Source organism: Dipteris shenzhenensis, chromosome 32, assembly GCF_047967505.1.
Source record: "Dipteris shenzhenensis isolate YYH24624 ecotype China chromosome 32, Dip_SZ_1.0, whole genome shotgun sequence".
Classification (NCBI taxonomy): domain Eukaryota; kingdom Viridiplantae; phylum Streptophyta; class Polypodiopsida; order Gleicheniales; family Dipteridaceae; genus Dipteris; species Dipteris shenzhenensis.
In genome coordinates, this window is record NC_141627.1 from 1,537,283 (window position 1) to 1,550,349 (window position 13,067).

At 47.2% G+C, this 13,067-nt stretch overlaps 1 protein-coding gene across 2 annotated transcripts in view; it reads left to right on the forward strand.

Annotated features, from left to right (window-relative positions):
* LOC147880161 (cytosolic endo-beta-N-acetylglucosaminidase 1-like) overlaps positions 1–13,067 on the forward strand; it is a 68,359-nt gene that overhangs the window by 14,006 nt on the left and 41,286 nt on the right. Inside the window, exons 7-8 of one of the 2 annotated variants that reach the window (XM_087370978.1) lie at positions 3,101–3,182; positions 3,360–3,440. In XM_087370978.1, coding sequence (XP_087227104.1) covers positions 3,101–3,182; positions 3,360–3,440 — 163 coding nt within the window. The remainder of the gene's footprint in view (positions 1–3,100; positions 3,183–3,359; positions 3,441–13,067) is intronic. The other variant, XM_087370979.1, reaches the window with a different exon arrangement.

Below are 13,067 nucleotides of genomic sequence, written 5' to 3' on the forward strand. Positions count from 1 at the left end.
TATGCTGCGGAAATAGGACACCCAAACCTCACACCTATGCTGGCTGGAAGCGTTGCTGGAGGCTGGGAGCTGAGTCCTGAACTGAGGAAGATGAGTGAGTGAAAAGGGGGCTGAAGGCCCCTTTATATAGGGCTGGGAACCAGCCAACCTTGGGCCAACACAACCGACTGGCTGGTCGGTTTTGGCTGACCAGGCTGCTGGCCCTTGCTTATAAAAGCAGGCCCTTTTTGGCCATTTCAGGCTGTTGTTCTAGTTAGAGTTGGAGACTCCCTCAATCCTCTTAGGCAGGGAGGTAGTTTGGGACCAGGTTCCATCATTGGTCTTTTTTAGCATGAGCAGACAGCTAGAGACATCGGTCACGGATGAGGAGCTGTGGGAGGCCCTTAAGGCCCTCCCTCCCCAGAAGTGCCTGGGGGACGATGGTCTCACTCTTTTCGAGTTTTTGGGAGGTTATTGTCACACCGCAGAGGCAGGCTTGTTAGGATTTCGACTCACTCCCTCACTCGTTGAGCTGGGGTTGGATTTGCTTGATCCTAAAGGGAGGAGACAGGCCTGATATTCGCTAGTGGAGGCCGATCATCCGTGTTGACACCGCATACAAGATCTTAGCCAAGGTCTAGAGTTGGAGACTCCCTCAATTCTCTTAGTCAGGGAGGCAGTTTGGGACCAGGTTCCACCAGTGGTCTCGTTTAGTGTGAGCAAACAGCTAGAGACACTGTTCACAGATGAGGAGCTATGGGAGGCCCTCAAGGTCCTCCCTCCCCAAGAGTGCCGGGGGGACGATGGTCTGACTCCTGTTATCTTCAGAGTTTTGGGGAGCTTATTGTCACCCCGTTGAGGCAGGCTTGTCAGGAGTTCGGCTCACTCCCTTACTCGTTGAGCTGGGGTTGGATTTGCTTGATCATGAAGGGAGGAGACAGGTCCGATATTCACCAGCGGAGGTCGATCATCCTTGTTGGCACCGCATACAAGAGCTTAGCCAAGAACTTGAGCTTGCGGTTGCGTCCCAATCTCTTTGACATCATCCACGACATGCTTTGTTCAGGAATGCATCATCTTGGATAATATTTTCACCTTCTAGGAGGCCGTACACTGGGCAAGGAGGAGTCATAGCCCCTAGCCATCTTTCGAGAAGGCCTATGATAGGGTGGAATGGTCTTTATTAGAGGGTACTATGCACCGATTGGGTTTCCTAGACCGGTGGATCGAGGGGATTACTCAGGGAGCTCTAGCCAGATGCTCATTGGAGGCCACACTGGTGGGGCCTTCTCTCTTTCCCGCTCGGTACGACAAGGTTGCTCCCTCACCTCCCTTCCTCTCTCTCTTTGTAGCCAAGACGCTTGGCTATTTCCTACGCTCCAAGGCTGCGGGATTGACAAGGTCGAGGAGGAGCTCTTGGACTAGAGTTTGTAGATGACATGTCGTTGTATGTGGAGGGGTCATCATCGAGCCTAGAGGCTGTAAGGGGAGCTCTGGCCATATACTGTGATTCCTCAAGGGCACATTTATCGGCTTCTTCACAGGGGCGGAGGAGCCCCAAGAGGTTCGAGACTGGGGTACTGCCTTTGGTTTTCAGTGGATCCCGCGGGGGCGGATGACATATTTGGGTTGTCAGACTGGGATCGACATTATAGCAGAGCAGCAGATTGCCTTGGTTTTGGAGAGCGTACGATGGAATCTTCTTTATTGGAGCTCGGCCAAACTCTCTAGTTGGAAGGGCTCTTGTGGCCAACGAGATTCTATTAGCCATAGCTTGGTACATCGCTTCTTGCTGGTGTTTTCATAGCGACTGCATGGGACAACTCAGGCGCCTGGTGAGGAATTTCCTCTAGGCCGGTTCGGATGGCATGAGGAACACCAGGTCCAGGGTTGCTTGGCAGACAATCATCATACTGTAGACTCGTGGTGGCTTGGGCATCATTGATTCAGAGATGCAGAGCAGAGCCCTTTTGGGTAAGTGATGGTTCATGGCCTCATCCCAAGTACAGAGCCTTGGAAGCTCCTTCTACAGAGGGGGCTTCTTAGGAATACCCCACGTATAGGCGGTTAGTGGTAGCAGTCCCATTGGTGGCTCTTCTCTGATACGGCCCCCACTTGGGTGCAGAGAGGAGTTTGAGCACCAGCCCCTCATTTGGCACTAGGAGGTTCGGGATCAGGATGGCTTTATGCTTGGATAGCGGACACACACAGGTTGGGCTCAGTGGGACAGCGAACCAGGCAGGCCATTTTGGGCTTGACGCAGACTCCCATTCGATCCCAAGGCATGTCTAAGGGCTCTCTCTCAGTTGTGAGGAGTCGGCCGCCGGATGAGGGAGATTGACACAGCCATACCAGAGGCACTGAGGGCTGCTCTATAGACTTCGGTAGACGGCAGGTGGATGGGCAGCTCTCTAGGACAGGTGTCCCTCTGCGGGTCATGATGCGGCACGGCAGTGGTTGAGTCAGTTTCTTCAGAGTAGGGATGGGGGGACTTCTCCAGTCACCATCAGAGGGAGACCCAAAGATGGATGGGAGCCTAGACTTAATGCATTACACTGGCACAATTGATCAGGATATTGGGCCATCTAGGCAAGTCTTGGTTTATTGACCTCCCCAGAATCCCGGATCATGAGGTCCCTCGTTGGTGACTTTGGCTCTAGGGTATGGTTTTTTTGTTTTCAAGCATTAACAGAAAGCTCTTTTTTTTTGGGGACAAGAAAAACATGGTACTCCAGGATTGAGAGCGACCGTTGAAAGGCGGGAGCGTTTTTGCAAGGCTTGGTCTTCAGGAATCTTTTACACCCTTTCCCCTAGGGGTGTCGCTGGATGTATAGACCACCACCCTTGTTAGCCCTTGTTTTGGAGGTTTCCTAGGGAGTGAGCTGGGAGCTCCGGAAACAGGCTGGTCTTCCTCTAGCTGACAACCAGCTTCTTTTACATTGTACTTACCATTCTCGGAAGCTGTTTTGTATGGTGTTTTCAAGCATTAATAGGGTTTTCTTTTCTTTAGAAAAAAAAACAAAAGATCAGTTCTGTGGTTCGACTGTAACTTAGTACAGTCTTTTGGGTGAAGGTCAAGAAAATGGGATGCTTCATTGTCAATTAATGTATTCATGTGCAGTTGGTGGAATCTTGTAGCTGAGTGCTGGCCCTCTGCTCAACACTATCCAGTGGAGCTTCCGTTTTTCTCCGACTTCAACCAAGTAAATTCATTTGCTTGATTTAGAAACTTGAAGAGATGTTGCATAGACCTTTTTATTTCCTTTTTTCCCTTAGGAGAACGTTTTCCTTCTGGTGTAAATTCTCTGACATGTAGAATGTCACTGTTGGTCTATCTGAATCAGTCATTCTTCAATATAATAAATTGAGAACTTTCTTAGGGTTTCGGGAAGGAGATGTATATCAGGGGAGAAACTGTTTCAAGAAGCCCATGGAGTAACATATCATGCCAAAATCTTCAAGTTTGTATTATTCTAACCCCCAATTTATGGGTATGAAAATGCATTGGCATATTCATGACTTGCCATATTAATGTTTGCCTGCCCTGTTTTCTGAAGTCAAAAACATAGAAGGAAAAATTTAGGAAGGGATAGATCAGCACTATGATCTTTTTGAAGACCTGAACTGCAATCTACTGAAATCATGTTGTCTACATCATGCTCACAAGCTTTTTTATCTCTCTGCAAAGGAAACCAATGGGTGTATCTCAACCCAGAATTTGCCAGCTTGAGTATTTCCATAATTGTGTTTCTCATCCATCTCATCTTGCATTGTATATTTTCTCAACCCTGATTGTAAAAAGAAAGGAAAGTGCTATGCAGAATGCTAGAGACAGTTCGGTAACATATTGTGTCTTGGCAGTCAAGTTTGAGCTTTTGAAAATGCGTTTGTGGTCAAGTTCAGAACTTCAAATTGTGAATGTAGTGCCAAGGTCATGACGAGAATGGTTTCAACAAGGTTAGTCAGTCATTTATTAAGGAGTTATCTGTAGAACTGATTGACAGCATCTTATGAATTATTTTCATCCTGCGGAGAGAATCACATCATTTCCAAGAAACTTGATTTTCATGACAGGTTTTTTAAAACAGCAAAATCAGCACAACTTATATTGCAGCCAATCCCCATGGGCAGCTTGTTTATATCTGTTTAGATTTTCTTATGGTTCTTCCCTAATTTCTTTACATCATTGTTTTTATAGTATGGGATGTGATGGTCCTTTCACCCTTTGGACATTCACCTATATGTGATAATTAAGGTAGGATGGCATCAGCCAGGGGATGGACTGATGATGTGGAACACGCTTTGCATCCACGGTTCTCAGATCAGGCTGGCTGGTGATGTGGCAGCCTGATCTGATGATGTTGCAGATCTGTTGATGTTGCATGGCACTCAGGCTACGTATGCATCTAGGGCTGACTGGCCAATGTATGCCTTCTTTATTGCCTAAAGGCGCTTTTACTCCCTTCTTTATCACAGTCTAGTAGTTCTCTCACTTAGCCTTTTGTGACAGCAAGTGACCTCAAGCATTATGCTCATGGTTGGGAACACATTGTGTATCATTCCTCCCGCCATAAGAGAGTTGTTGAAGGCTACTGTAAGCCAGTAGAAAGGAGATTGTGGCTTTATTCTTGGATCGTGGTGGGGCCTCTATTCAGCCTGCTTTGGGCAGCATCTATACAGATCAACTTCTCTATCTCCTTGCCAAATCCTATCAGATCCACGAGGTTGCTTTGCCATATTGGAGCTTGAGGGGATGACCTACTTCAGCCAGCACCATGGCGAACTGGTTCTAGAGCAAGGAGCGCTAGATGTGCAGAAAGAAAGAAAGAAAGAAAGTTTATTAAAGTCTTCGGAAGACCGATGGGTCTATGAGACTCTGAAAATCCTGATACAACGAGCTGTGGTAGTGGAGCTACTAAACGAGCGAGCTGTGGTAGTGGAGCTACTAAACGAGCATCCATACCAATGCAAAATGCAAAATGCAAAAAATGCAAAAATGCAGAATGGCAGTACTAAGTCCTAAGTACAACATAGTCATGTCGATGGTCGACTATATATCAATCTCAGCATCATCATTAATATCATCATCATCCCCAGCAACAGCAAGATATGAGGATGGGTGAGGCAGTGGAGGCATGAAGTCGGCAATAGAGTGCTGTTGGCCACTCAAAGGTGCGGTCCTGGCACGTCTCCTGGTCGTAGCTCTGCGTCTAACTAGGGCTATTGTGACCCCCGTCGGTCGGGCTCCAACTCTAAACAAGGAGGGGATGTCTCCAAGTGTGATCTGTGTGTCGACCCTCTGTCTGAGCTATCGGGTCACGGGCTCCAGGTCACGGTCATGTCGAGGCCTCGTGTCGTTGGGGTCCATGTGATCTAGCTAAAAGAACTCCGTGCTCTGAGAGGGATCAACCGAGGAAGAAGTCTGCTCCTGTCTCCGTGCTTGGAGTATCCTCTCGCGGTGTCTAAGTGCCTCATGAATGAAACCTACCAAACACCGTTGGTCTGGGTAGGAGAGGAAATGGGCTAAAATCCCATAACTATTCCTGAAGAGGCAGTGGAAACGTCCTCGGATCTCATAGTACACAGGACACCTGAAGATGAAATGCTCCTCTGTCTCAACCTCCTGTATGTCACACAGTGTGCATATGCGCCGCTCCCTGGGTAGTCGCTCTGCTCTACCGCTCTCGATGCGAAGTCTGTGTGAAGGGACCCGGAACTGCCCAAGAGAGATCCTTAGCGAGTGGGGTAGGTGAATCTGTGTGTATCCTGGTGGGTCAATGAAACCCTCCGTTGTGATATGTAAGAAGTGATCTCTGTGGAAGCTAAGCTTCACTGGGAGTTCACTCGGTTCCAACCAGGTCTGAAAAGTGTGTAGCTGCAGTAGATCCTCACGGATAACCTGGTTGACCTCGTGTGATAAGAGGGGAGAGAACGGAGCATCCATGCTATACTGGAAGGGAGGTAGTCTATCCATGTGGAGCCCCAGTCGCTCAAACCATCTCTCTGTACGTGCATACCAGCACCTCTGATCTCCTTTTGTTGCAAGTGTCATAGAAGAGGATAGAGCTATCCATGGTAGCCTGCTACGCCCTGAGGAATAATCCCCATATTCCCTAACTCGGTACAGATATGTGATGACCTGAAATGCAGCATCTAGCTGTAAAGGGGGTGACCCAAACTCAACCTGAATGATCTGGTGAGGAACGGATGACTTACCATGAATCATCTGTGATAACATGAGAACCTGTAGCCGCTCCACATGGGCCCACTCTGTATCCGACAAGTTTGGCTCCCAACAAGGGCTGCCGTATATCCCCGTCGGGCGAGCTAAGGAGTTAAAAAGCAACCCCTTGGTGCGTGGATCTTGAAAGTGCGAGCGGAAGCACTGCCTCTCTAGCCTGGCCAATGAGGCATACCCTCTACTCAAGCGTGCCTGCATCACGTGCCTGCATCGCGGGTCTCATAGTGAAGCTCGGTCTGGAGAAGATAACCCCAAGATAAGTGTATGATGAAACTATCTCAACAGAAATTGCTCCTGACGCATGATGGCTTGAGATGTAATGAAGATCATGACCTTGGTTTTACCGAGGACGACCTTCAAATCATGAGACTCACAAAAGGATTGTAGTGCATCTAGGTGTCTCTGAAGCACATCTGAGCGTGAGAATGTGGTCCATGGTTCCATGATCACGCCGGAATCCGGTTTGTCCTGTTGCTCTAAGTCCTCGACACTCTGCAAGTCTGCTAACCTCGGAGTCAAGTACTGATGCATAAATCTTGGACATGACATGTCCAATCATAATGGTCCTGTAGTTCTCCGGGCTCATGGGATCCCCTGCCTTGTGGATGGGTGAGATAGTGTTAATGGTCCAAGTGTGTGGAAATCCCAAACAAACCGCTTCATTAAAAAGCTTTGCTAAGATCGGGGCTAGGAGGTTAATTCCATATGCAATGAACTCAGTGCATAGGCCCTCATGATCCTTCGCTCGGCCATTATGAAGTTTCATTACGGCATCCTTTACCCCTCCTCTAGTGAAGAGGGTGCAGGATGTGGGACGAGGCATGTGTGAGGGGTTAGGGACTGGCTGATTTGGGATGTCATAAAGTGTGCGTGCATAATCAAACCAGATCTGGGTGTCAGTGAGTGACGGAGGGGACCGTCCTTCTAGAAATCTCCGCCAGAAGTCCTTAGAGTTGTTACTAAACAAAATGTTCAGTAGCTCCTCCTCGTTTCGACGAACGAAGTCTAGTTTCTTTCTCCGTACCAGTCTACGGTATTCACGTAGCGTATCTGGTGCGCTTGGAAGACTGTTTTTGGTTTCGAATCTGAGTTGACGGCGTAAGGCCTTACACTCATCATTGTACGAACTATTATAGGGTACAGTTCCAGGGGGTGGTGGGCGGGTGGAGCGGGTGGTGTGGGGTGACAAGGGCAGCACGATCCTCTAAAAGGGGTATGAAGTGAATATAAGTGAGAAGTATGTACAGACGGCCAGAGTAAGAAGGTGAGTGATCTCGATCAAAGCGTATATCGTGGTAGGTGGAGTAAGCATTGAGTGGGGTGGAAGATGCTGTGCGAAGGGAGGTGGAGATGCGAAAGAAAAGGTATGTATGATCAGCCCCTTGGGGGAGAGGTGCTACAGTGAAGTCAGTAATGCGAGATGTGAAGACAGGGGATCCCATGATGTAATCAACAACACTGGAGCCCCCCCCATGTGGAAAGCATGTGAAACCACCTGAAGCGGGCCATCTGTCAAGACCATTATAGATAATGAGATCATGTATCTTGCCTAGGTCTAATAGGGCTTGCCTATAAGATGAGAATGGACCTCGCCTATCAGCCGAAACCTGTAGCATACCTGCCTCCTCAAGGTCAACTTTTGCCAGTAGAGTGGAATCATCTCTGAAGTCAAGAAGTGGTACCTGACGGGCCCTTGTCCTCGCGTTGAAGTCCCCCACTAGAAGGACTTCTCCGCGGCTAGAAAAGTCAACGATGGACTGATAAAGGGCAGCAAATGGGGATGTCTCATCATCACCTTGAATATCTGTGGCAAAGTGGGAGGTCTCCAGGGGGAAGTAGCAAACTGCGACAAACAAATCCCGGCTGTCCATGTGTCGTATCCAGATCCAAAGAAATCTGGAATGTGTATCTCTCTGCTCTACTGAAATGATCCCCCGAAGGGACCGCAACTCCACCTGAACCTCGAACTCCTCTTGTACCCCTCGTCTCATCTCTGTAGCCAGACTCCCATGTATATCCGCTGACTATTGGAAGAGGGCGCTCTGGACTCTGATGTGTCTCTGTATAGAAGACTATGTTGTGGCCTGTGTAGGATTCCGAGAAGTTCCCTGGTTCTGACCATAAGGTACCATTACAGTTCCAAATGGTGCAAGACAGGGTCTTGGATATCTGAGTCTCATAGACCCCGCTTCCCTATGTAGCGGAGGGTGCAGGTGCCCTACAGGGGCTTGTAAGAAGTCGTCCCTCTCGTACCAGTGCCCACTTCCCCTCCTTTCGGGCCTGATCCCGCTGCTGCAGCAAAGAGCGCCTCTCCTCAACCTGTAGAGGTGTGAGGTCCTCATCCATAGAGATCGCTGGCTGATCTCGAAGGACTGACCTGCGTCGTGGAGCTGAAAGTCGTGCCTGAGTGTCATGGAATCGTATGATCAGGGGTTGCTCTCGGTTGGGATCTCTCCCCACCCGCCATGCCCTCTCTATCCTGTGCTCAGCCACACCGAGGGTAGCGGCCACGAACGCAGTCGCATCTACCATCGGTGTAGCCTCAGTGCGTGGGATCCTGCGTACTCTGATGTTGAGAGCCTTACTGGCTCTCTGCTGCTGCTCCATGAGGGTAGCCGAAACGGTTACCCTTGAGAAGAAAGCTGTAGCAAAGTGGGCGGAAAACCCACATGTCTCGTTCACGTGATTCATGCAGCATTTGGATTGAAAGAGGTAACCTCAGTTGGCTGCTTTTTGGATAGCAGTAAGTTCTCAATTCAAAGTTGCTCTATTTGCAGCAAGAAGTGAAGCTGAAATGGCAGCAGCAACAAAGTCTTAATTATCCCGAACTTTTGGGATGCTAAGCTTGATGGACCTAACTATTCTTGCGGAAGATCAAGGTCAAGAGTCTTTGACTTCATGGAGATTGTGCAAGGTGAGTGTTGCAAAGCCCCACCCAAAGGAGACAGGTGACATGGCGGTGTCTCCAGAGTTAGTTGTGTTGTAGGCATGGGAGGAACTGGATACAAATTCATATGCGGCCTCATCAATGAAGGAATTTGTGATACTTTTGATCCAAATGGCTCCGTGTCCTCGTGATGTGGATTATTTTGAAGAGGATGGGTATGAGACCAATAGGTCGATGAATTATTGAATCTCGAGAACCAGCTGTACTCATGATGGGAGAGGTGACTGTGTGTAGGAGTTCCTCAAAGATAAAGGTTTTGAGAAATAAGCCGGCTTCAATTGGGAATTTCTGGATAGCAAGACAAAGCTTGTGTTTAGCATGTTGCCCCACAACTATCAAGTCCGTTTTTTAGGAGATTGGGTCATGACGCTTGAGGAAGAGTTACAGATGAAGATGTATGAAGGCAATGATAGGCAAAGCTTTCATTGCTTAGGCAAAGGGCAAGGGCAAGGGCAAGGATAAGAGAAAGCAAGGCTCTTCGAAAAGAACAGTCAGCAAGAGGGATTTCAGAAAGAACAGTCAGGAAGAGGGATTTTCAGATTCGAAGAAGAAGAAGGTCAAGTGCTTCTACTGCAAGAAAATGGTCCATAATATGCCAAAGAGCACCGAAAGAAGGCAGCCCACAAAAAGTACAGAAAGAAGCCAAGAACAAATCCCAAGAGGAGACAAAGAGCAATAGTGATTCCTCATCATTTAGATACCCATTATTGCTAATGTCGTGATAGAACTATAGGCTGTTTCATATGCGGATAGTGGTGTCATTAGACACATGACCCAGAAAAGGCATTGCTACAGCTCTTTAAGACTGGTGGATCTAAGATCATTACATTGGAATACATGTGCAAGGGTTTGAATCATCACTCACACAAGCGAGACCAAGCAGTGCCTTGTAGAGGATGGTGACGGTGTACCAAAAAATCTCTGAATGCTTATGGATGGCATTGGTGTGTACCAATCTTGTCTATATAAAAGAGTATCTTCATCTCTCAGCAGAAATACTCTAGAGAGATTCTGGAGGTTTATAAGATGCAGGAATGCAACCAGCTTCAATTCCCGTGGAGCTACACGCTAAGATATCCAAGGACAATCCCCCATTGGTGGATATCACTATATATCGGAGGTTGATTGGCAGTCTGAGCTCTCTAATACAATGCGTGACATCAGTTTTACAATTGGTTTTCTGAGATAATTTTTAATGGAACAAAGGTAGAACCATGGCTGGTTGCTATATATCTTCTTGAGTACATTCGAGGTAGTTAAGAATCAAGATTATGGCTTCAGGTCTAGCTGAGAGGATACTTGTTAGAATTATTATCATATTCTACGCAGTGGCCAATGTATTGTAATAAGTAGGTTAGGGGCACTTTTCCCTCTATGAGGATTTTCCCCTAACCACAGTCTAATCCCTAACTACTGTTAGTGGATAAGATAGGGTTTTGTCACTTAGACAAAACCTCTCACTTCTCTTTTGTACTTACTTCATTTCAGTCCACTATTTAGTACACTTACGTTCAGCTCACTCTCTCTCTCACTCTTGCTCTCCTTTTATTCACATTTGGTATCAGAGCAGGACAAGCTCTTGGACCAGCTCCTTCTGCCCAAGCTCCTAGCTCCTGTTCACCGTTCTTGCTCCCTGCCCGAGACCCTGTTGTCCGTACGAGATCTGCCGCCATCCGTACATCACTACGGATTTCGTACTTGCGCGTCAGGCCGTACAATCCCGCTGTACTGCTGCAGTTCTGCCGTTCATCTCCTGTACCCGTCGTCCGTACAAGCGTATGGATTTCGTACAGTCTGCCCGTACAAGTTGTCCGCACTGTCGGCCGTACTTGTCAGTTTGCATTAGTGCCACATTCAATCTGCTGCTCGTTGAACATTTTTCGTACACCTGTGTTGTACAGTCCGTACTGTCATCCGTACAGTTGTAGCTCCCGCTACTGCACCGTACAGCCATACGGCTGTTTTCGTACATTTGAGTTTTCGAGGCATTTGAGCACGGTTGATGTACACAGTACTATTTTGGTGAGCTGTAGCAGTCCATACAATTTGCTGGCTTTTGTCTTCTTGAAGGCGCATTTTTGCATTAAGCCATTGTTTGGCTCAGATTCAAGCAAATTTGGGGGTAGATTTGTGCACATTTGCAGGTGTTGAGCACATTTGGGGCTTTGGCAGACAAATTGGAAATTTGGGGCTTTTTGTAGGAGACTTGAAAGTTGAGTGACATTTGCTCAATTTCACCCCAAAATTTGGGGCTTTAGGTTGTGAACTACAATTTCAGGCATTTTTGGGGGTTTTAGCTAATTTGCCCTCTTTTGGATGCAATTTCCCTAAAGAAATTGGGCCTTTTGGCATTCGGATGCAATTTGGCAGGTGAAAGACCATTTGGGAGGTTTGCAAGCAGTTTTCGACTTAGTGTGAGTCAATTTGCAGACTTTTGCCACTTTTTGCAGATTTTCTTTCAGGATTTTGGGCATTTGTAGAGCATTGTGGTGCATTTCGAGCCTTTGATAGGCTGTGACAGTATTTGTCATTGTGGGAAGATTTTCTTTGGCAGATTTTGGTTGTGCATTTTGCATCCCAGGTTGGGATTTTACTTGTTCAGTTGCTGTGTTTTTGAGTTTATCTGGCAAAAATGGCTCAGAACAACCCCAATGCGGTGTTTGGAGTCCTCACAGGAGGATAAGTTGGATGGCACCAACTATTCCTTGTGGAGTTTTATGGCTTGCAACATCTTGGTTGGCAGACATCTTTGGGATTATGTCAATGGAGATGAAGCAAGGCCAGATTTTGTGGCTACACCTGTCACTCCTACAGCTGGAGGCAGGGGTAGAGGTCAAACTGCAGCACAAGTAATTGGAGCTGCTGCTCCAGTGGCTCCCACAGCAGAGCAGAAAAGATAGGATTCTAGGGATGCACAAGCTCTATCTGTGATTTCTCTTTCTGTCAAGAGGTTCATTATTCCTCACATTCGGTCATGCAAGACCTCAAAGGTAGCTTGGGAGATATTAGAGAGTATGTTTGCAGCAATAAATGATGCCAGAGTTTCCTTCCTGAAGAGAGCTTTCTCATACGCATATGGATGAGGGAGATTCCATGAATACTCACCTCACAAAGCTTCAGGATTTGAGGGAGCAGTTGTTGAATATTGATGAAGTTATTCCGGATTTAGAGATGATTACCACCACTCTGAATTCTCTTCCTGAGTCCTATCTTGGTTTCCACGCCCTCTTATAAGGCTAAGGGTGGTGCAGATAAGCCTAAAAAGAAGGGCATTTGTCACTACTACAAGAAGCCAGGTCATTATATTGGTGAGTGCAAGATGCACATAGCTAAAGAAAAGAAACAGGTATGGCTGTATTAGATGCATCAGCTCCTCATGCACATGATGGAGGAGATGTTACAGCCAACTTTGTGGTGGAAGAGCACTATGCCTTTTTGTCTTGCATTTCAGATTCTTCAGTGGGTAGTTCAGATGCTACAGCCACTATTAAGGATGATCCTTATGCTTTCTTGACTTGCAGTTATGATCCTTCAAGGGATGCATGCTCTCTCAGTGTCAATGAGACACTGAATACTTGGTATTTTGATAGTGGTGCTTCCAAGCACATCACTTCTAAGAAGAGCCTTTTTGCATCTCTGCATCCTCCACCTACTAAAAAGAAGGTGACTTGTGCAAATAATTATTCTTATTCAGTGTGTGGAGTGGGGGACATCATCCTTACATCCACTGATGGCACATATTTCAGAATTTCAGATGTTCTCTATGTGCCAGGTATAAAGAAGAATTTGCTTTCAGTGTCCTCTCTCAATAGAGGAGGATTTCAGGTTATATTCGATGATGCTAACTGTGCAGTCAGAGTCAAAGAGAATGACTATGCTTTGATGTTGTCCGGCACTTTG